General features: G+C 38.7%; 2 protein-coding genes and 1 pseudogene across 2 annotated transcripts; all 3 read left to right on the forward strand.

Moving 5' to 3' along the window:
• Positions 1 to 4,030: 4,030 nt before the first annotated feature.
• LOC110870244 lies at positions 4,031 to 6,782 on the forward strand. Its single transcript, XM_022119439.1, has 2 exons — positions 4,031 to 4,670; positions 6,628 to 6,782. Exons 1-2 carry the CDS (start codon positions 4,031 to 4,033, stop codon positions 6,780 to 6,782), a joined length of 795 nt encoding a protein of 264 aa, XP_021975131.1.
• A 108-nt stretch (positions 6,783 to 6,890) lies between these two features.
• On the forward strand, positions 6,891 to 15,518 carry LOC110870246 (annotated as a pseudogene).
• A 7,401-nt stretch (positions 15,519 to 22,919) lies between these two features.
• Positions 22,920 to 26,781, forward strand: LOC110873184 (NADH dehydrogenase [ubiquinone] 1 alpha subcomplex subunit 2). Its single transcript, XM_022122111.2, has 3 exons — positions 22,920 to 23,070; positions 23,136 to 23,242; positions 26,404 to 26,781. The coding sequence occupies exons 1-3, from the start codon at positions 22,985 to 22,987 to the stop codon at positions 26,505 to 26,507; spliced, it is 297 nt and encodes a 98-aa protein (XP_021977803.1). The 5' UTR covers positions 22,920 to 22,984; the 3' UTR covers positions 26,508 to 26,781.
• The last annotated feature ends 10 nt before the right edge of the window (positions 26,782 to 26,791 follow it).

Genomic DNA, 26,791 nt, shown 5'->3' on the forward strand with positions numbered 1-26,791 from the left:
AACTTTTATCCGCTAGTGTAAAAATTTTTTTTTTCGTTTTTTATACTAAGGACACCCCTCAATAATTACTAGGACACCCCTAAAAAAATTACAAACTGAAATAAGCCCAATTTATTCTGATTATGTTGGCCCAAATAATCAAATGATAGCCCAATACTAGTTAACCCAAATAACAAAATAATAACCCAACAACATTGGGCGGCAGATTATTATGCAAGGATAATCAAAGGTCACGAACAAACAGGCGGAACACGGGAACAGTTCAACAATCGAACAGAGGGGGGTTTTTCCCAGATTTATTGGGTTTCCTCCTGAATTGGTGTATAGGCATTATTGCCTAGTGGAGATGGATATGATCGGGTGGTTCTGCTGGTGGCACGATGATACTCCAGTGGTCCGTCAGTGATCCAAATTTGCCGTTCAAAAAAAAAAAGTTCAACAATCGAACAGAATTGGCTTGGCTGAAGTGTTGAACTGCTGTTGTCGGTCACATTAGGTCGCGAACAAACAGGCGGCAGATTATTTTCCACTTGCAGGTTTGTTTCCCTTTGATTTTTTCAATATTAAAGTTTTATTAGTTTTATTAGTTTTATCACTTTGATTAGTTTCCCTTTGATTTTTTCCACTTGTAGATAATCAAAGGTCACGAACAAAGAAGTTTTATTAGTTTTATCACTTTATGAATATTAAAGTTTGATTAGGTATTTAGGTTTGTTAGTTGATTGTTTAGACTTTCAGTTTGAATATTTGATTAGTTTTATGAATATTTAGACTTTCAGTTTGATTAGTTTTATGAATATTGTTACTTATTGTTAATGGCGGTTTGATTAGCTTTATGAACATTGTTACTTATTGGTAATTGGTTGTTAGTTTGATTGTTTATTGTTTGAATTCTTTGTAGTGATGACGAAACCAAAATCCAAAAAACAAGCTTTAATTGGGAACTTTTTCAAAAGAAAATATGAAGAAATTAATGATGATGATACAACTCCGAATGAAACAACTCCTCCGAATGTTGACGTTGATTCAAGTCCGAATGTTGATCAAGCAAAATGATGACGTTGATGCAATTCCGAATGTTGATCAAGCAAATGATGATTTGAATGATAATCCTACAACTTCAATTACAACAACACGAGGTATTATTGTTTTTTATATGCATTTGATGGGAGATATATTAAGTTACACAAATGCTCTTTCAAAACACCTTCAACAAAAAGGTAAAGATTTATTAGAAGCGGCCAACTTGATAAATGGTACAAAACGAGTATTAAATGATTTAAGACAAAATGGGTTTGAGCCGATGTTGGAAAAAGTGACTTCCTTTTGTAAAAAATATGACATTACAATGTTGGACATGACGGAAAGTTATGGTAATCCAAGAAACCGAAAGAATGTCATTACAAATCGACATCATTTTGAAGTAGACATTTTTAATGAGGTTTTGGACATGCAAATTCAAGAACTAGGAAATCGATTTAGTGAGGTAACAACTAGTTTGATAAAAAATATGTCGGGTTTAAATCCTTCTAACAGTTTATCTAAGTTTGACCCATCGAAGATATCAGCGTTTGCTAAGATGTACCCGGATGATTTTACTACACAAGAAATAGGGAGTCTTTTGGGTGATATTGAGTCATTTCGTCACACAATAAGCGATGATGATAACTTTGAAGACTTGAATGGAATAAGTGATCTTGCGCGTGTTATGGTTGAAACGGGAACGCATAGTTCTTGTCCTACAGTTTATCGGGTAGTTAAGCTAGCTTTGCTTTTACCGGTGGCAACCGCAACCGTTGAAAGATGTTTTTCGAAATTGAAGCTTGTGAAGATGCATTTACGCAATCAAATCGGTCCGGAATTCTTGAACAATGCTATGGTTTGTGCGGTCAAAAAGGATTTTTTAAGTGAAGTAAAAGACGACGATGTGATGGAACGATTTCAAGCTATGAAAAAAGAAGAGGACAAATCTATTAGGTATTTGTTTTACTTTATTTTATGTACTGTTGTTTTTTTTAATATTGTACGATTGCACGGTAAAAAAAATTTTTTTTTGGGATACCCCTGAATTTTTGTTCTAGTTCCGCCACTGATGGACACTATTCTCATTTGATGAGTGCCGATCGTCATCCTTCTTAGGCTTAGACGGAGTCGAGGGTGGTTGTGAGATTTAGAGTGGGTTCTTGGCTTTGAGTGTGGTGTAGATAGGGTTCTGTTCCGAGACTCGGTGTATTCTTCGTACTGACGATCTAAGGCTGCCTTAACAGCGCCGTCTACTAGAGCTTTCAATTCCGCGCCCGTTATATGAATTTGGGCGTTATCATTGTCATCCTCCTTCGAATGACCATTAACTTCATTTGGGTCAGCCATTGCAAACTTGAATCTGCTACAGAAGATAATGACAAAGTTTTATTTAGGAGTTTATTATGGAGTTGTCTTTTATGGCAAATCATTAACCATGGTAAACATGGACCATATCTGGTTAATTTGTTACTCACTTTCATTTAGAATTTGAATATAACTTATCCTAATTACAAATAATATTGTTAGTGGCATATAATCCTAGTCACAAGGACGTTTTTATAATATAAGCCGGGATTTCAGAGAATCAAGGCATGAAGGTTTGAACCGTAGTCCTTTTACCTTTTCTGACAGGGAGTCACAGACTACAACTGCCTTTTGTCTTTTATGACAATAAGTATGGCCCGTAGGCACTATATCACTAATTGATGTTTTAACCCAATGATTTATAAATCATTAATTTAGGTCTTGGAATCCTTCGCAAGATTCTTAGAAGAATGACGCGTGTGATTTAACGCAGGGGCGGACCTAATGTGGTCCGAGGCGTAGCCCGGGCTACGGCTCAACTTTTATCCGCTAGTGTAATTTTTTTTTTCGTTTTTTATACTAAGGACACCCCTCAATAATTACTAGGACACCCCTAAAAAATAATTACAAACTGAAATAAGCCCAATTTATTCTCATTATGTTGGCCCAAATAATCAAATGATAGCCCAATACTAGTTAACCCAAATAACAAAATAATAACCCAACAACATTGGGCGGCAGATTATTATGCAAGGATAATCAAAGGTCACGAACAAACAGGCGGAACACGGGAACAATTCAACAATCGAACAGAGGGGGGTTTTTCCCAGATTTATTGGGTTTCCTCCTGAATTGGTGTATAGGCATTATTGCCTAGTGGAGATGGATATGATCGGGTGGTTCTGCTGGTGGCACGATGATACTCCAGTGGTCCGTCAGTGATCCAAATTTGCCGTTCAAAAAAAAAAAAGTTCAACAATCGAACAGAATTGGCTTGGCTGAAGTGTTGAACTGCTGTTGTCGGTCACATTAGGTCACGAACAAACAGGCGGCAGATTATTTTCCACTTGCAGGTTTGTTTCCCTTTGATTTTTTCAATATTAAAGTTTTATTAGTTTTATTAGTTTTATCACTTTGATTAGTTTCCCTTTGATTTTTTCCACTTGTAGATAATCAAAGGTCACGAACAAAGAAGTTTTATTAGTTTTATCACTTTATGAATATTAAAGTTTGATTAGGTATTTAGGTTTGTTAGTTGATTGTTTAGACTTTCAGTTTGAATATTTGATTAGTTTTATGAATATTTAGACTTTCAGTTTGATTAGTTTTATGAATATTGTTACTTATTGTTAATGGCGGTTTGATTAGCTTTATGAACATTGTTACTTATTGGTAATTGGTTGTTAGTTTGATTGTTTATTGTTTGAATTCTTTGTAGTGATGACGAAACCAAAATCCAAAAAACAAGCTTTAATTGGGAACTTTTTCAAAAGAAAATATGAAGAAATTAATGATGATGATACAACTCCGAATGAAACAACTCCTCCGAATGTTGACGTTGATTCAAGTCCGAATGTTGATCAAGCAAAATGATGACGTTGATGCAATTCCGAATGTTGATCAAGCAAATGATGATTTGAATGATAATCCTACAACTTCAATTACAACAACACGAGGTATTATTGTTTTTTATATGCATTTGATGGGAGATATATTAAGTTACACAAATGCTCTTTCAAAACACCTTCAACAAAAAGGTAAAGATTTATTAGAAGCGGCCAACTTGATAAATGGTACAAAACGAGTATTAAATGATTTAAGACAAAATGGGTTTGAGCCGATGTTGGAAAAAGTGACTTCCTTTTGTAAAAAATATGACATTACAATGTTGGACATGACGGAAAGTTATGGTAATCCAAGAAACCGAAAGAATGTCATTACAAATCGACATCATTTTGAAGTAGACATTTTTAATGAGGTTTTGGACATGCAAATTCAAGAACTAGGAAAACGATTTAGTGAGGTAACAACTAGTTTGATAAAAAATATGTCGGGTTTAAATCCTTCTAACAGTTTATCTAAGTTTGACCCATCGAAGATATCAGCGTTTGCTAAGATGTACCCGGATGATTTTACTACACAAGAAATAGGGAGTCTTTTGGGTGATATTGAGTCATTTCGTCACACAATAAGTGATGATGATAACTTTGAAGACTTGAATGGAATAAGTGATCTTGCGCGTGTTATGGTTGAAACGGGAACGCATAGTTCTTGTCCTACAGTTTATCGGGTAGTTAAGCTAGCTTTGCTTTTACCGGTGGCAACCGCAACCGTTGAAAGATGTTTTTCGAAATTGAAGCTTGTGAAGATGGATTTACGCAATCGAATCGGTCCGGAATTCTTGAACAATGCTATGGTTTGTGCGGTCGAAAAGGATTTTTTAAGTGAAGTAAAAGACGACGATGTGATGGAACGATTTCAAGCTATGAAAAAAGAAGAGGACAAATCTATTAGGTATTTGTTTTACTTTATTTTATGTATTGTTGTTTTTTTTAATATTGTACGATTGCACGGTAAATTTTTTTTTTTTGGGATACCCCTGAATTTTTGTTCTAGTTCCGCCACTGATGGACACTATTCTCATTTGATGAGTGCCGATCGTCATCCTTCTTAGGCTTAGACGGAGTCGAGGGTGGTTGTGAGATTTAGAGTTGGTTCTTGGCTTTGAGTGTGGTGTAGATAGGGTTCTGTTCCGAGACTCGGTGTATTCTTCGTACTGACGATCTAAGGCTGCCTTAACAGCGCCGTCTACTAGAGCTTTCAATTACGCGCCCGTTATATGAATTTGGGCGTTATCATTGTCATCCTCCTTCGAATGACCATTAACTTCATTTGGGTCAGCCATTGCAAACTTGAATCTGCTACAGAAGATAATGACAAAGTTTTATTTAGGAGTTTATTATGGAGTTGTCTTTTATGGCAAATCATTAACCATGGTAAACATGGACCATATCTGGTTAATTTGTTACTCACTTTCATTTAGAATTTGAATATAACTTATCCTAATTACAAATAATATTGTTAGTGGCATATAATCCTAGTCACAAGGACGTTTTTATAATATAAGCCGGGATTTCAGAGAATCAAGGCATGAAGGTTTGAACCGTAGTCCTTTTACCTTTTCTGACAGGGAGTCATAGACTACAACTGCCTTTTGTCTTTTATGACAATAAGTATGGCCCGTAGGCACTATATCACTAATTGATGTTTTAACCCAATGATTTATAAATCATTAATTTAGGTCTTGGAATCCTTCGCAAGATTCTTAGAAGAATGACGCGTGTGATTTAACGCAGGGGCGGACCTAATGTGGTCCGAGGCGTAGCCCGGGCTACGGCTCAACTTTTATCCGCCAGTGTAATTTTTTTTTTCGTTTTTTATACTAAGGACACCCCTCAATAATTACTAGGACACCCCTCAAAAATAATTACAAACTGAAATAAGCCCAATTTATTCTGATTATGTTGGCCCAAATAATCAAATGATAGCCCAATACTAGTTAACCCAAATAACAAAATAATAACCCAACAACATTGGGCGGCAGATTATTATGCAAGGATAATCAAAGGTCACGAACAAACAGGCGGAACACGGGAACAGTTCAACAATCGAACAGAGGGGGGTTTTTCCCAGATTTATTGGGTTTCCTCCTGAATTGGTGTATAGGCATTATTGCCTAGTGGAGATGGATATGATCGGGTGGTTCTGCTGGTGGCACGATGATACTCCAGTGGTCCGTCAGTGATCCAAATTTGCCGTTCAAAAAAAAAAGTTCAACAATCGAACAGAATTGGCTTGGCTGAAGTGTTGAACTGCTGTTGTCGGTCACATTAGGTCACGAACAAACAGGCGGCAGATTATTTTCCACTTGCAGGTTTGTTTCCCTTTGATTTTTTCAATATTAAAGTTTTATTAGTTTTATTAGTTTTATCACTTTGATTAGTTTCCCTTTGATTTTTTCCACTTGTAGATAATCAAAGGTCACGAACAAAGAAGTTTTATTAGTTTTATCACTTTATGAATATTAAAGTTTGATTAGGTATTTAGGTTTGTTAGTTGATTGTTTAGACTTTCAGTTTGAATATTTGATTAGTTTTATGAATATTTAGACTTTCAGTTTGATTAGTTTTATGAATATTGTTACTTATTGTTAATGGCGGTTTGATTAGCTTTATGAACATTGTTACTTATTGGTAATTGGTTGTTAGTTTGATTGTTTATTGTTTGAATTCTTTGTAGTGATGACGAAACCAAAATCCAAAAAACAAGCTTTAATTGGGAACTTTTTCAAAAGAAAATATGAAGAAATTAATGATGATGATACAACTCCGAATGAAACAACTCCTCCGAATGTTGACGTTGATTCAAGTCCGAATGTTGATCAAGCAAAATGATGACGTTGATGCAATTCCGATGTTGATCAAGCAAATGATGATTTGAATGATAATCCTACAACTTCAATTACAACAACACGAGGTATTATTGTTTTTTATATGCATTTGATGGGAGATATATTAAGTTACACAAATGCTCTTTCAAAACACCTTCAACAAAAAGGTAAAGATTTATTAGAAGCGGCCAACTTGATAAATGGTACAAAACGAGTATTAAATGATTTAAGACAAAATGGGTTTGAGCCGATGTTGGAAAAAGTGACTTCCTTTTGTAAAAAATATGACATTACAATGTTGGACATGACGGAAAGTTATGGTAATCCAAGAAACCGAAAGAATGTCATTACAAATCGACATCATTTTGAAGTAGACATTTTTAATGAGGTTTTGGACATGCAAATTCAAGAACTAGGAAATCGATTTAGTGAGGTAACAACTAGTTTGATAAAAAATATGTCGGGTTTAAATCCTTCTAACAGTTTATCTAAGTTTGACCCATCGAAGATATCAGCGTTTGCTAAGATGTACCCGGATGATTTTACTACACAAGAAATAGGGAGTCTTTTGGGTGATATTGAGTCATTTCGTCACACAATAAGCGATGATGATAACTTTGAAGACTTGAATGGAATAAGTGATCTTGCGCGTGTTATGGTTGAAACGGGAACGCATAGTTCTTGTCCTACAGTTTATCGGGTAGTTAAGCTAGCTTTGCTTTTACCGGTGGCAACCGCAACCGTTGAAAGATGTTTTTCGAAATTGAAGCTTGTGAAGATGGATTTACGCAACCGAACCGGTCCGGAATTCTTGAACAATGCTATGGTTTGTGCGGTCGAAAAGGATTTTTTAAGTGAAGTAAAAGATGACGATGTGATGGAACGATTTCAAGCTATGAAAAAAAGAAGAGGACAAATCTATTAGGTATTTGTTTTACTTTATTTTATGTATTGTTGTTTTTTTTAATATTGTACGATTGCACGGTAAAAAAATTTTTTTTTTGGGATACCCCTGAATTTTTGTTCTAGTTCCGCCACTGATTTAACGAATCACATCTGCCAAGAACGTTAACATGTCTACAGAGGTTAACAGGAATCTAAACCTTTTAATCGGGTCTTACCATCTTGGCCGGGTCTTATAATGACACCAGGCTAGGTTTCACCATTAAGATTCTTTATTTAAGCAGGTTAATTTAAAAGGAATGATTTCATATAATAATGTATTAAAATGACAAAAATGAAATTTATAAACGTAACATTCCATTAATCATAATAATGCTTACACACTGCCCTAAACGGGACTTTTTTTTAATAGACAGTTACTTACGCAGAGGTTTACAGAAAACAAGTCCACGCAGGGACCAAATACAAGGATAGATGTCCGCACAGGGACAAAAAGATAAGTCCACGCAGGGACTGAAAGGCAATTGTCCACGCAGGGACTAAATACGATAGATGTCGTCGTAAGGACTAAAATACTCAAAACAAATGTCCTCGCAGGGACTTGATTGTAATAGTAAATACTATAGTACATAAAGAGACTAATGATCTCATTTCTTCCTCCCTTTTAGTAGGTTTCCTAGGCCTTTAAGGAATCCACGATTACTTTTACGTTCTTGCTCAAAGTCTCGTTCCACTCGGTTTAGACGGTGGAGGATTTCTTCTTGCTCCGGTGGATAAAAACGTAGCTGCTGCGACGGCTGCTGAACCGGAGGTCTAGGAGGTGCTGGATACCCATGTGCTGCGTATCCTAATCCCCAAGGATCCCCATAAGGTCTGTCGGGATGGAGGGCATTGTAATTAGCCGCTACCACGTATGGGTCGGCATCATAATTATAGTTGTAGTGCGTGTGAGTCGGCTGCTCAAACGGGTTGTACGCGGTGGAACCGGCGTACACTGGTATCGGATTGTCATAGCCGAATGGTGGCGGAGGTGGTGCAACTGGTGCAGAATTCACCTCTACAGGGTGACCAGAAGGTTCCCCTAACTGTGGTTCTTCAGGCACTGGCGGAAAGTGACATGCACTCGAGTGGCGAGGGGTGCTAAAGTGGAATTCCCCTCCTCGGGTAGACATCCGCGCGCCTGATCTCCTGCGCCTTGGCGGATCAGGAGGTGCTGGTTGAACTGGTGGCGGTGGAGGCGGTGGCGTAACTGCCACGAAACGCGAATCCTCGGAGGGATCCTGTTGCTGCTGCTCATGAGGCGAGAAGTGGTGAGGAGGTGTGAAGTACCAATCACACTGGTTAAACCTCGCCTGGTAACTGTCGGGACCTTGATAGGGTGTTCCATGAAAGGATGACCCATCAGAGATCTCGATAGGATGGTTGGGAGTACCTCGTGCAGGTTCTATGGGATCCGTGTCTTCATCCATATCTACCGCGTTGTCTTCAGAAAAGTGATCCTCTGGTCCTAAAGGGTTGTAACCTATTGGTTCTTGGACGTAATCAGCCGGGTTAAATCGGCCTTGAAAGAAAGGGGTAGGATCGCCATAGGAACGGTGCGAAGCAGATCGCTGGAGAGGTATAAACGAAGGTTGAGGGTTATCGGGTTCATTTTCTGAGTTTGGTCCAAAAGAGTGACGGTATGAAGGTGTCGAACTGTGTGAGGTAGACCGTCTTGCTGGCTCAAAGAGGTTTCTTCTACGCCTCTGAGGTTCTTCACTCCTTGTGCTGGAAGGAGCTCACATGTTTAAAGGTCCGGCCTCGTGATCATTATGAGTAGTGATCGGCCCTTTGCCTCTTCCTCCTCTTCTAATTGCTGGTGGCATATTTCCTGCTTAACAATTCTTTAAATCACAATAAACAATAAAAGACAAACTGGAATAACAATTCGAATTTGTCCTATGTTCTTGTCTAGACTCAAGTATGTGCAATTGTGTCATTGAGATTAAACACATAAGGATAGTGTTTAATTCACTCAACGTTGGCTCTGATATCAACCTGTCACACCCCGATTTCCACGTGTTTCACCGATAGGCCCGGTGGGGGATTACCAATATAGTCAAACCACAACATTTAAATGCACAGCGGAAGCATAAAGATAAATTATATTTCAACCACTGATTGTAATATCCAAGTATCACGAGTAGTCGAAACAAATCCACAGGGGATCAAAATAAAATATAAAATATTGTTCAACAGATATTGGCATCCCAAGCTTGCGAGGCTCTAACGATGCTAAGGAGTGGCCAGCCTATTACGAGTAGAACCTGCATTAATCTTTTTGGGAAAAATACGTCAGTTTACACTGGTAAATACATTCAACCGACACTTTTGTAAAATGTTTAATAAAATTGATTTGAATGCACCTGGCACAAACTCTTATAACTTGGGATAATTTATAATTAAATCTTGTAAAAGAATTACATGTTCACTATGCGTTCGGTCGCCCGGGTCGTGCCGGGTTTAAGGTTAATAGACACGCCACAAAGCATAAAGCCGTGGCGGGAAAACCAACGGTTATACCTTTAATAATATAGACACATTGTCGGGTGTACGCCTACACCCGCGTGTCGGGGTCGTGGCCATTTCGTAAAATGATGCCAAGGATATCCGGGACATGGTCATTAAGCTCCCAAAGGTGTAAAGCCAACAAAACCAATTTTTAAACGGGTCACATTGAAAACACCCGACTACTAATGAGTTGGGGTCAATTGCCCGACCAAGCGGTATTTTAAATACCGTAACCTAAGCCCGTATAACGGAAAATAAGTTAAAAGTATTTACCTGAGCAAGTAGTAACCTTAATCAAATAAATGCAAGTTTATTTTACTGGTCTTCTATTCTGGAACGAAGGTTTAAAATAACCTATTAGAATCCTAGCGGGTCTTTAATTCAGCCTTAGCTTAGACCGGTCAGTTTCAAAGGATAATTACGGTTTAATCGCGTGAAAGGCGAAAACCGGGATTGGAATGTGGTTTGGACCCAACAAGTTTGAAGATTTGTTTTATATGGGTAATATAACCACACTCTGGATTTTGAAGTAAAAACGATAAGGTTTGACCCGTTTCGGCTAGTTTATGTAAACTAGTTACATAAACCGAACCGTGCGCGCAAAGGCGTAACGGGTAACCGTAAGAGTCCTACACAGGTTTCCTAAGTCAATATGCTTTAAAGAGGTTTTGGTATCAGTAAGATACCTTCCATAATTCCCGTAACGAGTTTAAATTCAATATATGCCCCGTAGGGGTATTTTGGTCATTTTAAAGGTTATAAAAGAGGTTTCTGAGTTCTACAGGAAATCTGAGTTCTCCGAACAGTTTATAAAGTCCAAAATACTCTATTTATTATTTAAAATCAGTAGCAACTGGAATCGGGTCAAAATACCATGTAGAACTCAAGTTATGTTATGAAAAGGGTATATTCGGTAATTACCGAACCGATGCCATAACTGCAGGTTATGAGCAGGTTAAAAATAATTAAAAATCTTTAAAAATCCCAAAATATTATTTTACATCAGTGTGTAAAAGGTTTGGTGTCGAAATTTGGGTTTAGATAGGCTTTATGCTAAATGCGCCGTTTAATTACTAAAGTTTCCGTAATTGCGCTATTTAGCATAACTCCTATTCTAGACCTCGGATTGACATGAAATTTTTAGGGACATGTTTAGAAATCAGTAACTAAGGTTGTTGTCCTTTCATCTGTTGAAAATTCTCGTTTTAAAGCGAAAAGGGCGTTATGGTCAACTTTTGAGCTTTTAACGGAAATGTGTAAAAGACTCGGACAAACCACGAACCGGTCACAGAGGGTTATACCATCATGTAACCTGGTCCTAAGAGAGTCCTAAGGCATATCTAACTCATACCATAACGGGTCAGAATTGAAGTCAAAGCAAAAGTCAAAGTTTTGCGACTTTCGGTTCCGAACCGGGTCAAAACAGAAAACGGTCGGATCAAACAAGCTTAGACTAGTTAATAAACTTGTTATCATGTTATATGAGTGTTAAAACAGGTTACACGCTATCTACATTACTGATTATGCATAAAATCGCAAAATAGCATTCTGTTGACTTTTTCTAAGCAAGTTTGACTCGACATTCGGATTAGTTAGAATGGGAATCAGAGGGTGCCCTTTCAGGGGTTTAAGGCCCACATGATTACCAACATATAACTACCTTTGATTCGACAAACCACTGGACCATTTGTGATTTATCGTAAAGTCAATCGTTAATTACGACGGATTGACTTTTAAGCTAAAACTATGTAAGAACTAAACCACAAAGGGTTAGGCATACTTACAGAAGCTTGGTACACGACCTGAGATGATAGAAGAGTGTTCTTGAGCTCCAGAAGTGATCAAGAAAGCAGGTTTGAGGTGTGTTTACTAAGTGCACAACTCATGGCCTTTTATAGTGAAAATGGAAGCACAAGATCATCACAACTAAGGTTACAAGGGCTCCTTGATCATCAACATGTGTCCCTGGGTGCTAGGGGTCGTTTAGGGGGCGCCCATGCTCTCATAATGGCATTCTAAGGCGGTTAAAATAGCAAACAGTGAACCTGTCCCCGTATTCTGCATCTGGCGGTCTGACGCGACCCGCGTTAAGGATCAGGCTACCCTTACGCGGGTCGCCTGAATCCTAATGTCAGGAACCGTATCTACACATGGCTCGCGGCCCGCGTAAGATCACTTGCAACTCTAACGCGGCCCGCTTTAGACTTGATTTTCAAGATTTTCAAATCTTTTGCCATTATTGCCCTGGCCTTTCGGTTTCGAAGGGGTAACTTTGCGTTTTAGGGCCTCGTTTATTTACGAATAAGGGCCTCGGAACTTTTACCCAGATTATTAACCCTTGGTTAATTTATTATTACCCGAAAAGTCATAACTTTCAATGTTTGACGCTTTCAACCCTTTTTAACGAATTTGATCATATTTTCTCGTTTTAAAACGGAACTTCGTGAAATTTGAATCACGCCTTCTAGCGAGTATAATTTACCATTACAAAGCCTCGGGTATGCCCAAAGGTCACTCAGAGGTATAACTTAAACATGTTGACACATTTGGCCCCTGCAGTTTGTAATTCCTCACTTTCTTCCACAAATCGTTCCGTACGATCCATGATTCATTCGTTTGAAGGTACTAGCATCATTTAGGGTTACTGTACAGTATATTTATCCCTCGTTGATATTTTTAACCCTCGAATTTATATACTTCCGATGTTTGTCAACTTTAGTCCTTTAATTAGTATTTAATACCACGTGTAAACTTATGACACGTGTCAATACATCATTGGACGCAAAATTTCGAGGTGTTACAACGATGTATTGAAACGAGGAGATCTACTTATGGTTACTCAATTTTCTTAGGCGACAACTTGGTCTCCTGGAGTGCCAAGAAACTACCAACAGTAGCAAGATCAAGTTGTGAATCTGAGTATAGGGCAATGGCAAATGCGACAGCCGAAATCATTTGGATCACACATCTATTGCAGGAACTTCATGCTCTACCACCGAATCGGCCAACACTTCTGTGCGACAACAAAAGTGCCTTATTCATGTCTCAAAATCCAATTTCTCACAAACGTGCCAAGCATATCGACTTAGACTATCACTTTGTGTGAGAATTGGTTATGTCGGGAAAATTACATACAAAGTTTATTCCTACCAAGCTTCAACTTGCGGACATCTTTACAAAAAGTTTGCCACGACCTCTCTTTGAGCAATTTCGAGACCTCCTACGTGTTCAACCACCGCCGTTCGCTTGCAGGGGGATAACAGACAATATCATCATCACCTAATCACTCCTAAAATCCCTCTTCTACATTACTGTGAAAATTATGTTTTATTGTATAGTTAATAGATTGCTTATACTTCTCCATGTAATTAGCCTTGTAATCAAGTATATAATGATACATCAATCTCTCTAAAATTCAAGAGAGAATTCCTTGACTTTCAGCCACTTACACCACCTCTTAGGATCACTCCCACATATTGCTCTCACAAATTTAGCCCAAAACCATGGCCCAATCATTCATCTATGCCTCGGCGAATTCACTTCTGTCGTAATCTCCTCCCCCGATCTAGCTAAACAAGTCATGAAAGCCAACGACTTATCTTTCGCAAACCGACCCAAGCTTCTGAGTGCTGAAATAGTTGGATACAACTACACGGATATCGCCTTCTCCCCTTACGGAGAATACTGGTGACAAATGCGTAAAATCTGCATCTTGGAGCTGCTTGGTGCCAAGAAAGTCAGGTCATTCGAGTCCATTCGTGATCAGGAGTCATGGAGACTCGTGGAATGCATGGTTAATGAAGGTAAGGTGACAGTTAATCTTACTAAGAAGATTTATGCCACGATTAATGTTATTGCAACTCGGGTGTCTGTTGGAAGTAGATGCAAGGATCATGGGATGCTTGTTGAGTTGATTGAACAGGTTGTGTCGTTATCTGGTGGTTTTGATGTGTCTGATTTGTTTCCTTCGTTTAAAATGTTGCATTTTGTGACGGAACGAGGGGAAAGTTGATGAAGCTTCGTGGCAAGATTGATAAGATGTTGGACAGTATAATCTCCAACCACCAGGAGTGTCGTGCCGGTGGCGGTCGGGCTGAGCAAAATGAGGATCTGCTTGATGTTTTGTTGAGGCTTAAAGATGATGGAGGGCTTGAGTTTCCATTGACTTATGATAACATCAAAGCAGTCATCATGGTTAGTACTCTGCTGACTAGTTGGGTTTGTGCTCAGGCTCGAAGTTAAACAAGCTACCTCAGCTTTGCTCGTGTTTATTTTAGCGAGCAAAGATTTTGAGCCCGAGTTCGACTCGTAAAAAACTCAAACTAACTTGTCTATTTACACATATTGATATATATATATATATATATATATAATATTTTTAACATACACATAATACATAATTTATATGATCCTAAGTCTAATGCACAAGGTTGGCTAATGTAAAACTTGGGTTATAATTAACATATAATAAAATCTGGGCTTTAGTTAAATCGAGTTAAACGAGTGGAGTCTTAAGCCGCGAACTTTTTAAACAACCATACGTTAACTCATTAAAATATATGTTTGCCATAGGTGTATCATTACTCTATGCCATTTACTTCTATTTTCCTTTTAATAGACATTTGATTCATTAATGTATTAAACTAATCCTGTTTTCATGCTATTGATATAGGATATGTTTGCAGCCAGTACAGATACAGCTTCGGTGATAATCGAGTGGGCAATGTTTGAACTAATGCTAAATCCAAGGGTAATGCATAAGTTACAAGGAGAGCTTAGGTGGGTTCTCAAAGGTAAGAAAAAGGTTTACGAGTCGGATATTAAAGATCTTGATTATTTAAGACTAGTGATCAAGGAAACCTTGAGGTTGCACCCTCCTCTTCCGTTGTTGGTCCCTAGAGAGTGTCGTGAAAAGTGTGAGATCGGGGGGTACGATATTCCTGTTAATACAAAAGTAATTATTAATTTCTGGAAAATAGGACGCGATCCAGACTTCTGGAATAATCCTGAGAGTTTCATACCAGAAAGATTTAGCGAGAGTTTAATTGATTTTAAAGGGACACATTTTGAATATATTCCATTTGGTGTCGGAAGAAGAATTTGTCCAGGGTTAACTATGGGGTTGGCGAATGTAGAGCTTCTTCTTACGAGGCTACTCTACCACTTCAATTGGGAACTTCCGAACGGAGTAAATCCAGAGAATCTTGATAGGAGTGAGTCTTTTGGAGCCACTTTAAAGCGAAAACACGACTTGTACTTGGTTCCAAGTGCTTATAACACAAACTAATGATCTAATTGTGTGTTTAAAGTATGATATTGAAATCTATTGTATGTTAATATGTTATAGTTTTTTTATGTAACAGTGAAATTGTAACATCCATCCTAATTGTTTGATGAGGTGGACACTATATGAATATTGTATTAAAAAGTCAATAAAAGGTTATATTAACGTATAATGATGAAATTCTCAACTTTTGTGGCTAATATCCAAACAAACAACACATGAGGGACTTAAATTGCCATTACGACAAAGTTTGTTTCATGAGTATAATTGCAAAAGGGGTTCGTACGTTACACAAGGAGAAAGCACAAACTTGGTATGATTTTAAGCCGTCAAAAAAAGTTTTTTTGGTTTAATCCTTTCAAGTAGATTTTGCTTTTTCTTAATAAGATACAAAGTTTTGTAAAAATTCTTTATAAAATTTTGAGTATGTAGTTGTGGCGTGCTTATTTTTATCTACATTTTGATATAGATTTTACTCTAAACCGAATTGTATACAATAATTTGCAAGTAAACGACGCACAAACGTACATGTCATCAAAGTTGCTTCACGGTTTATTTGTGTTCTATAGATAAAGTGACGCCGTTTACCCTTTTAGTTGTTTGAGTAATATATTATGATGCTTCATAAGTCGTTTACCCTTTTCGATATTTGAGAATTGTAATATAACGTTTTATGAAATTTTGAGTATATCATTGCGACGTGCTTATATTTATTAAGGATCTAGTAAATATTTATGTGACCAAGAGATCCAATAACATCCGAAGAATATCAATACCAGAGTTGTATTCAGTTTTATGGTTTTCTCAACTTGGCGGTACAAAATTTGTTGAGTTTTTTTTATATAAAGTTACAATATTTACCTTTTTAGTAACATAATATATATCATCAAAGTTGCCTCATGATTTAGTTTTTTTATAGTATATAAAGTGACAGTGTTTACTATTTTAATTGTTTGAGTAATATAATACGATGTTTGATAAGCCGTCTACTTTTTTTTCTTGAACACGATTAGTACAATATGAAGAAAATGTTTGTTTACAACAATTTTTTTTTTATAGAAAAGTTGTCTGATGTAACCTAAATATAAAGTTGTATTTTATATCAATCGTGAACCATAAAAATAAATACCAATATTAGTTCCAATTATACTAATACCGATCATGAAACACTAACCTCCGTTTTTGGGCCACCCATTTTCGACTAAGGACACTTCATGGTTTTGGGCCACCCGATATTGATCGTCTCACAAAGTATAGACACTTCACGGTTTTGGGCCACCCATTTTCGGCTAAGGAAGTAGCTCAAGTATTCCTTGATAACATCTATAAGCTTCATGGGTGTCCTAACTCAATCATCTCAAATCGTGATCCCATATTCTTGAGCTCTTTCTGGACCAAGTTTCTAAAGCTTCAGGGGGTGTCTTCTAAGTTGTCTACGGCTTACCACCCGCAGACGGATGGCTAAACAGAGGTTGTTAACAGGTGTATAGAGGGCTATTTGAGGTGTACGGTGATGGAGAGACCTCACACGTGGGTGAAATGGGTGTCTTTAGCGGAGTGGTGGTATAACACAACGTTCCACTCGTCCTTGGGGAAGACCCCGTTTGAAGCCTGAAGATGCATATCCGCGGCCGGACATTCGTCATGATGACCGGACCGAACCGTAAAGAACGAACATCCTGGGAAAACCTCGTTCCCCAACCATCGGTGGACGGACCACCAACAGGTGCGTCCAGACGGATGGCATCATCACAGTTGACTAGTATAAATACCCCATCAAGTAAAAACCAAGGATGATTTTTCTGAACCTTCGTCCTACTTTTCTCTCTATCAAATACTTATCCTCACGTCGGAGGGTGGTCGTAGAGGGGCCCTCCCATCTCTGCGGCGAGCCTAACGGTTTGTTCTTTTCTAGGTTCAGATATGCGATCAAGTATAAGACCCAAACTGTGATTACAGGCCCCGACCCTAATCCTTGGATATTCAAAGCCCTTTACGGATATTGCCCCCCGTTACACATTCCTTACATTCCCAAAGACGCGATGGATAAAGAGGTGGATGAGATGATGCAAGATCGGGAAGAATCTTTGAAGGTCTTGAGACAATCATTAGTCAAGGCTCAGAATCGTATGAAGGAACATGCCGATAAACACCGAACTGAAAGAGTTTTTGAAACGGGCACCTGGGTTTATCTCAAACTGCAACTGTACATGCAAAATTTGTTAAGGGTTCACAAGCATTCGAAGCTCACCCCTAAGTATTTCGTATAAGGAATGACTCCTCAAATTAAGTCACTACCTTAATTCTAGCCCACTCATAATTGGAAGATATCAATGTAATTATGCAGCCTTCTTTAGATCCTTCTAATTAGCCTTTTATTCATCCATTTCCATGTTGTATATTGTCTATAAATTAATTGTAGCATTCACATCTCAGATATCAATAAAAACTATTTCAATCATCAACCTCTTTATGGTATCAAGAGCCTAAAAGCTCCCTTGAGCCCTTCTTCATCGATCCTCTGTTTTTTTTCTTCTTCTTTTCTTCAACCGACATCCATGGCTAACACTTTTGCAACCATCATCACCCTTGCTACCCACACTCACTTCCCGATTCAACTCACATCAGACAACTTCTTGTCCTGGCGCAAGCAAGTTCTCTCGACCCTAACCGGTCTCGAACTCGAGCAATTTGTTGATGGCCGCACTGAACCACCTCCGAAGACTATGGACGGAAAACCCAATACGGCGTACCGACTTTGGTTCCGCCAGGACCAGATCCTTCTCGGTGCACTTCTTGGCAGTTGCTCGGCTACAATCCTCCCGATTGTCTCGTCTGCCGACACCTCTCAACAACTCTTATCCCGGCTAACCGAGAGTTACGCCAGCGTTTCACGCTCCCGGATTATTTCTCCACGGTCCAAACTTGCAACCAACACCAAAGGAAACAAGTCGATTGCTGGTTATCTTCATGAGATGAAGGTAATTGCTGATGAATTAGCCCTTGCCCAGAAGCCGGCCGACGATGATGACCTTGTCGTTCACATCATTACACACCTCAGTGACGACTACAAAGAAATAGTTGCCTCTCTCAAGATGCGAGATACCTCCATCTTGTTCCATGATCTCTTTGAGAAATTGGTGGACCATGAAAGAACACTAAAAAAATCCCAACCCCCTGCCCTAGTTACCACCGTGAACTCTACTCAAAGACAAAGCTACAGGCCTTTTAACTCACGACCCAACTCAGATTATAGGACACCCAACAGGCCTAATCAATCTGGCCCAAGACAAAACCGCTATTCTTCACAACACAGTGGCACACCGAATTTTCGTACTAACAAAAATAATCTCTTTTGTCAATTTTGCAGCATTCCAGGTCACGACACAAAAGAATGTCGCAAGTTTGCAAGTTTTTTTTGCAAAACAATAACCTTGCTCTTATGACCTCCTCAACAAGTCCAACCATCAACGCTTCCATGGCAAGCTCGTCACAACACCCATCCACACCAATGTTTAACAGTGGGGCATCTAGTCATGCCACATCCGACCATGCATCATTACACCATCTCTCATAATATGGGGGGCCGGATGAGATTATCCTAGGAAATGGTAATTCTCTTCGAATCTCTCATATCGGTCAATCATTTATTTCCACTCCTTCTCGCTCTTTACATCTCAACGATGTTTTGCTTGTTCCTAAATTACGCAATTATATTATCTCAGTTGCAAAACTTTGCAAGACTAATCGTGTTTCGGTTGAATTTTTTCCTTTTCATTTTTTGTTAAGGATCTTCGCACGGGGGCGCGACTTATGCGGGGGGTGAACATCAATGATGTATATTATGCATCTCCAACGTACCGCACTTCTCTCACACAACTAAAATCAACCAGCAAGACATCCGGATCACTTCTTTCATGGCACCACAAACTTGGGCATCCCTCCATCAAAATCCTAAAACTTATACTCAATAATTTAGGAATTGATTTCAATAAAATGTCCAATGCTTTATTTCATTGTACTGCGTGCTCTTTAAATAAAAGTCATAAATTACCATTTGGTGAAAATTCTTTCAAAGTCTCCAAACCTCTTGAGCTTGTCTACTCTGATGTTTAGGGTCCGGTTCAAACCTCTAATGATGGTTATGCTTATTATGTCATATTTGTCTACTTTTATTCCAAATATACTTGGTTATATCCAATGAAAAGAAAATCCAATGTCTTCATTTTATTTCCCCAATTCAAGTCTCTCGTTGAAAAATTCTTCCACACACCACTTATCTCTCTTTTTTCAGACAATGGTGGTGAATACATTGGCCTTCTCCCCTACCTTCAACAAAATGGCATCTCTCACTTTACCACTCCCCCACATACCCCCGAGCAAAATGGTGTGGCCGAACGACGCCACTGTCACATAGTTGAAACTGGGTTGTCTCTCTTACAACATGCCAACTTGCCACTCACTTTTTGGTCACATACATTCCAAACCGTCGTCTATCTTATCAACCGTCTCCCTACTAAAATATTAGACTTTAAATCACCTTGTGAAAAATTATACCGAAACCCACCCAAATACACCAAACTAAAACCTTTTGGTTGCTTATGTTTCCCGTGGTTGCGTCCATACGCGCCATCAAAACTTCATCCTCGATCTAAATCATGCCTTTTTCTCGGTTACTCCTCCTCAAAATCGGCCTACAAGTGTTATGATCCCACCTCTCACTGTCTCTACCACTCACGTCATGTCGAATTCGTTGACCATATCTTTCCGTTTTCTATGAATGGCGCCACTCCAATCAAATTACCTAACCCAGACAACTTCATCCCTACATATCTCTCTCGTTCGACCTCTTTACCCAACCCTCCAACTCCATCTTCTGCTTCGTTTCCTACACTACCTACATCTCCTAATCATCCCCTCCTTCCACTTCTGCCACTGAACCACACTTGCCTACCACTTCCGCTCAAACTCATCACCAAAACCCATGTCCTACCGAACACCCCACAAATCCCTCTCAATCTCGGTCAACCGATGCACCAATATCCTCACGCCCTTCCTCTTCGAACCATGCTACCACTCGTCTCCAGCGTAATCGCAAACCCAACTCAAAATATTACAACCCCAACCTCGTAAATGCCACTACACTTCATCCTCTACCACCCACCCTTGAACCCACCACCCACATTCAAGCTGCCAAAAGCTCACAATGGCGTAATGCAATGGACTCAGAATTAAATGCCCTTCTACAAAATCAAACGTGGGAACTAGTTCCAGTAAACTCTCACACACCAATAGGATGCAAATGGGTCTTTCGCATTAAACGCAATCCTGATGGCTCCATTGCTAAATATAAAGCCCGTCTCGTTGCCAAAGGCTTTCTCCAACAACACGGAAAAGATTACTTTGACACATTCAGCCCTGTCACTAAACCTATCACCATTCGACCTATTCTCTCCGTTTCTCCCTCGAAGAATTGACCATTAAGACAACTTGTCAATAATGCCTTCCTTCATGGTACTCTTCATGAGGTTGTCTTCATGACCCAACCACCCGGCTACATCAATCCTCAATTTCCTCATCACCTCTGCAAACTCAAAAAATCCCTCTATGGTTTAAAACAATCCCCTAGCGCTTGGTACAATGTGCTCACGAATTTTCTTCTTCGCTTTGGATTTCGAAAATCCTTAGCCGATGCCTCCCTCTTTATCTACCAACATTCAAAAGTCACTTGCTACTTCATGGTCTATGTGGATGACATTGTCCTTACTGGAAATAACACTTCGTTTCTTAATCGCTTCATTGAAGCCTTAAGTAAAACTTTTTCCGTTAAAGACCTTGGCATGCTCCACCACTTCCTAGGTGTTGAAGTCATTCCCACACCCTCGGGACTTTTCCTTTCTCAACATCGTTACATCCAAGATATTCTTCAACAATTTCACATGGATGGCGCAAAAGATGCCACTACTCCGCTTAGTGCCATTGACCATCTGTCCGCCAACGACTCGTCTCCGTCTGTTGATGCCACACCTTATCAGAAACTTGTTGGGTCCCTCTAATACCTTGCCTTTACTCATCCCGATATCTCTTTTTCCATTAACAAGCTCTATCAGTTCATGCATAATACGCACCAAACTCATTGGCAATCCCTTAAACGGGTCCTTTGTTACTTAAAGGGAACAATTCATCATGGTCTATTTCTAAATCGCAATTCCTCTCTCAATCTCTCGGCTTTCTCAGACTCTCATTGGGGAGGTGTACGTGATGCCGGTCGGTCAACCACTGCATACATTATTTACTTTGGCACCAACATCATTTCACGAAAATCTGCTCGTCAAAAGTCTGTTTCCCGCTCCTCTACATAGGCTGAATACAAGGCCTTAGCTAATGGCTATGCCGAACTAATTTGGACCAAACACTTATTACAGGAACTGGGTGTTCCTATATCTCAATCACGAACATTATTTTGTGATAATACAGGTGCAACATATCTATGTGCCAACCCCGTTTACCATTCACGCATGAAGCATATCGCACTTGATTATCACTTTGTTCGAGAACAAGTCACAACTGGCAAACTACGTGTCTTACGCATCAGCTCTCAAGATCAACTCGCGGACATGCTCACCAAACCACTGCAAAGAGCTCCCTTTCTTCGTAATCGGTCCAAGATAGGAGTCTCCGACGGATCCTCCATCTTGCGGGGGCGTATAAGGAATGACTCCTCAAATTAAGTCACTACCTTAATTCTAGCCCACTCATAATTGGAAGATATCAACGTGATTATGCAACCTTCTTTAGCTCCTTCTAATTAGCCTTTTATTCATCCATTTCCATGTTGTATATTGTCTATAAATTCATTGTAGAATTCACAACTTAGATATCAATAAAAACTATTTCAATTATCAACCTCTTTATTTCGGTCCCTTTTTGATTGTGGAGAAGGTGGGAAATGTCGTGTATAGGTTGGACTTGCCGGGCGAGGCCCAAATTCACCCCATCTTCGATGTTTCGTTGCTCAAGGGAGCGGGTGGACCACCGTCTAAAGTCATCCCTCTCCCAACAGAAGCTCGGTTCACTCTTCAGCCGCACGCCATCTTGGATCGTAAGCTTGTTAAACGTGGTACCCGGGAAACTATGAAGGTGTTGGTGCAATGGAAGGGGCAGTCGACTCAAGATGCAACGTGAGAATTTTTGGACGAGTTGAAGCTGCGTTTTTCGAATTTTTCGAAGCTCACTCAAGGACAAAAAGTGGTTAAGAAGGGAGTATTGACATGATCAATAGTCTCGTTTCCATATTTAGTGTTTTTCTTATTTTTGTGTGGTTTGCATGTTCCAAGGACCATTATGGCCTTTACAATATTTTGTTGGGTGTCTTTTGTAAGTTTGAACATTGTTGATGTTTTGGTTATGCCGATTCAGAGATCTGGGATCATCCAGAAAATCGGTTTTCCAGTTCTAACCCTATCAGAATGGCATGGATGGCACAATTCTCAAAGAATCTGAAAGAGCTCCGAGTTCTGTTTTGTCAAACTTCACCTGCCAGTGCTTCCACCAGGTATCCTTTACAATTTCATCTCATATTACGTGCCCTAACCCCAACTCTAACCCCAATTTCGTTAGGGCTTTTCTTCAGAACAATTACAAGGAACTGAAGAATGCAAACCCTAGCTTGCCCATTCTCATCCGTGAGTGTAGCGGCACCGACCCTCAGTTGTGGGCTAGATACGGTACGTGCGTCATTCCCCTTCGTCATTACATCTAGGGACGATGAGCATTTGGTACCGGGTATATTCGGTATATTCGGTATCGGTTTCTATTTTCCTCATTTTTCGGTACCGGTACGGTATCTACCGGTAAAACACCGATAAATACCGGATACCAAAAAACGGTGAAAAGTGGTAACTTTTCACCGAACGGGTACCGTGCTCATCCCTAATTACATCAATCAGTAATTTATTTTATGTTTTTATTTACTAGCAAGAGTTTCTAAGATGAAGCCATAGGAAACAGAAGACAAAGAAAAGTTAATTTTTAATTAGAAATCAGAAATTAAGACCATTTTCATCTCACATTTGTTGACTCTACAATTATACAAGTTAGGTAATGGTAGTTGATTATTTGAATAGTATAAATATACCATTTTTAGGTGTTTCAATGTTGTAGAAGGCGCTAGGCGCTAGTCGGGCGGTGAGGTACCGCCTAGGGATTAATCGGGATTAATAGGGATTAATCGGATTGGACTTTTTAAGTATAATTTTTCAATTATATATATATATATATATATATATATATATATATATAGATAACTTTATACTTTTTATTAATAAATTTAGAAGTTTAGGAGATAACTTTATACTTTTTATTAATAAATTTAAAAGTTTAGGAACCATATGTAAACTAGTGAAAGATAGAGGGGGTTAAATGTTAAAATATCTAAACTTAAATGTTAAAATAGGTTTATAACTAAAATTTGGGCCTTAAACCATGGGCCAGGTTTCAAAAATTGGGTTTTTTGGGTCAAAAAACATGGGCCCGATTAGTCCGATTTTTACCGATTTTGTCCGACTTTTACCGACTTTGACCGATTTTGACCATAACCGATTTTTTTAACCGACTAGCTTAAATTTAGGCAGTAACCCACCGACTAGCACCTAGGCGCCGATTAATCGGCCGCCTAGGCCGATTTCTGCAACATTGGTTTTAGACATGTTCAAACAAATACAGACGATTTTAGTTCGGAAGCTGACTAGCTGAGCATGATCGTCTGAAACTGCGCTTGTCCAGGCGAGGTGTTTCCCTGCGCTGCGTTTCGGCACCTAGTTCTGTCTTTGACAACATAGTGTTTAAGCAAAACTTGAGTAGATGCAATCTTTAAACATTTCGTGGTTTGGCTCATAAAATTTAGATAGCTGACACTTGGAATGAACTGCCTGTGCAAAATACTTATGATTAAGAGATCATTCTAAAAAAGAATTAGATGAGAGTCAATAGTTTTAAGCTCTTACACCATGCTTAATTCCAAAAAACTTAGATCAGATGGTGTATTTCTATAGCAATGGTGCAAATTATAGAACATGTTCATCACATACTATGCAGTTAATACTGGTGATATATTGGTTATATCGGTCCCCTAGTAAAATATTGGTGTCAAATATCGGTCAGAACATTGGTACCGATATTATCGGCGATATTGACTGATATATGGTCGATATATCACTGAATTATTAGTGTTAAATTGCTATATATATAAATTCTGCATGATATTAAAATTACCGATATCTCACCGAGATAACCTATATCTCAAATACCGGTCCTTGACCGATATCTGATATTTTACCGCATTAACTGCATAGATCACATATGAATTGTTGTTCAAATCCATGAACGTTTTTGCACAGTTTTAAGTTTATCTGCCCAATGTAAGCCATATTATGCTCTTGACACGCGGTATATTTTACTCTAAAAACCTCTCTAACCGATCTCAGAAGTTGCCAGAAAAGATAAAAGAGGGACAAAAGCCAAAGCAAACTATTTCTTTGTTAACTCGGGGCTTTGTTCTCAAATAACACAACTTTCAAACACTATTATGTATCTCAGTAGATGTTAAACAAATTTTTGTTTCAATATTTCTTTTTCTTTTTTTGTTCTTTTCTATCTATAGGTACTAGTATTGATTTGCAAGTAAATGTGCTATAATTTACGTGAAAACAGGTTAAAGATTTTGTCAAAGTTTACTCTTTTCTTTTAAACATCAACTGTTTATAAGCAGGGTAAAAATGTAATACATGTATCCTAGGAACATTTGAAAAAACTAAATTAAATCCAAATCCTTTGCTGCTAGAACATTTAGATCATGTTAAGAGCGAAAAGATTGTGTTTATCATAGGGTTAGCTTTATACATATTATGTAGTAAATTACTTCTCTAACTTGGAGAAATTTAATAAACAATCTTTTCATAGTTATTAAAGCGAGCGCCCAAGCGCACCTAGGCGCAAATAAAGCCTCGGGCCCAACAAATCGCCCTGAGCGCGCCTCGCGCCTTTAATAACTATGGTTCATGTCATAGTTATTAAAGCGAGCGCCCAGACGCGCCTAGGCGCAAATAAAGCCCCGGGCCCAACAAATCGCCCTGAGTGCGCCTCGCGCCTTTAATAATTATGAATCTTTTACTTGCAGCATGAATATTTTGCCCAAAGGTTGTCAAGTACAATGGTTTTTCTCAAAAGTTAAATTCAAGTATAGTGGTTGCCAATGTAAATGTTTTGTAAGAACAAGGCTGTATTGGTATTATTATTTCGACTAGCATACAAAGTTGAAGCCTTGGTTTAAAAAAGCAGGAAGCGCACAAAAGCGACGAGGTCTAAAAGCGAGGCGCAAAGCGCAAAAGCGGCGAGCTTTTCATACGCAAGGCGCAAAGTGATTATATAAATTATTTTATATATCCCATAGGTTTTTAGCATCCCCTACCTTTGATTTAGCTAAAATTAAGCTTTAAATATGTTTTAAAATGAAAAAAAAAAACAGAAATGTACAGCATAAAAAGCCTATTGTATAACACTCAGCTGCACAGAAACACCCCATGTACAAAAGACGCGTGCTTCAACTGCGCCTCAGGTCAAATTTTTGTCTAAAAAGCGCGCCTCACCTGCGCCTTTTGTACACCCTGCGCCTTATGTCACAAAGCGATTTGGTTTGCGCCTTAGGTCGCCTTGCGCCTAGGCGCGCGTAAGGCGCACTTTTTTAAATCAATGTTGAAGCATAAGATTCGCTGATTAAGATTATCATCATTACAAGTTAGTTGATGGTATTATCGTGTTTGAACATAGTTTATGGTTTATGTAATTTTTAATCATATTATGTTTCTCATAATTATTGCTCTGTGTACAGACATGGGTGTCGAGAGGGGCATACGTTTGGAAGGGATGTCAGAGACCCAAATCTCTAAAGCAGTCGAGGACCTTTCGAAAGGTGGCGCATCCCTTAAATCATAAACATGTCAGCAGATTCTTTCCTTCTTTTATATGAATAAGTTCTCGGTGATATCATGAAGTTGTAAGGTGATATGAACATATGGTTGAGATCGATCACCGTATTATGTATGGTCTAATGACCCATGTGTGTGATCGAGACATTTGAGATTATCCTTGTGACAAAGATCACATACGATTTTAACTTTCAGTAGTTTTGACAAAGAACGCAAATAATCATATGCCTGGACATATGGTCTTCCTTTTAGAAATCGTATAGAAAACATGTGTCATCACATTTTCTCGTG

This window comes from Helianthus annuus, chromosome 8 (assembly GCF_002127325.2).
Source record: "Helianthus annuus cultivar XRQ/B chromosome 8, HanXRQr2.0-SUNRISE, whole genome shotgun sequence".
Classification (NCBI taxonomy): Eukaryota; Viridiplantae; Streptophyta; class Magnoliopsida; order Asterales; family Asteraceae; genus Helianthus; species Helianthus annuus.

What these genes read in the sequence shown, in the direction of transcription:
- LOC110870244 (XM_022119439.1), top strand. Translation starts at nt 4,031, where the DNA reads ATGGGAGATATATTAAGTTACACAAATGCTCTTTCAAAACACCTTCAA. An exon ending in AACCGCAACCGTTGAAAGAT is followed by an intron (nt 4,671 to 6,627) that starts GTTTTTCGAAAT and finishes AATTCTTTGTAG; the next exon opens with TGATGACGAAACCAAAATCC.
- LOC110873184 (XM_022122111.2), top strand. Translation starts at nt 22,985, where the DNA reads ATGGCATGGATGGCACAATTCTCAAAGAATCTGAAAGAGCTCCGAGTT. An exon ending in CCTGCCAGTGCTTCCACCAG is followed by an intron (nt 23,071 to 23,135) that starts GTATCCTTTACA and finishes CAATTTCGTTAG; the next exon opens with GGCTTTTCTTCAGAACAATT. An exon ending in TCAGTTGTGGGCTAGATACG is followed by an intron (nt 23,243 to 26,403) that starts GTACGTGCGTCA and finishes CTCTGTGTACAG; the next exon opens with ACATGGGTGTCGAGAGGGGC.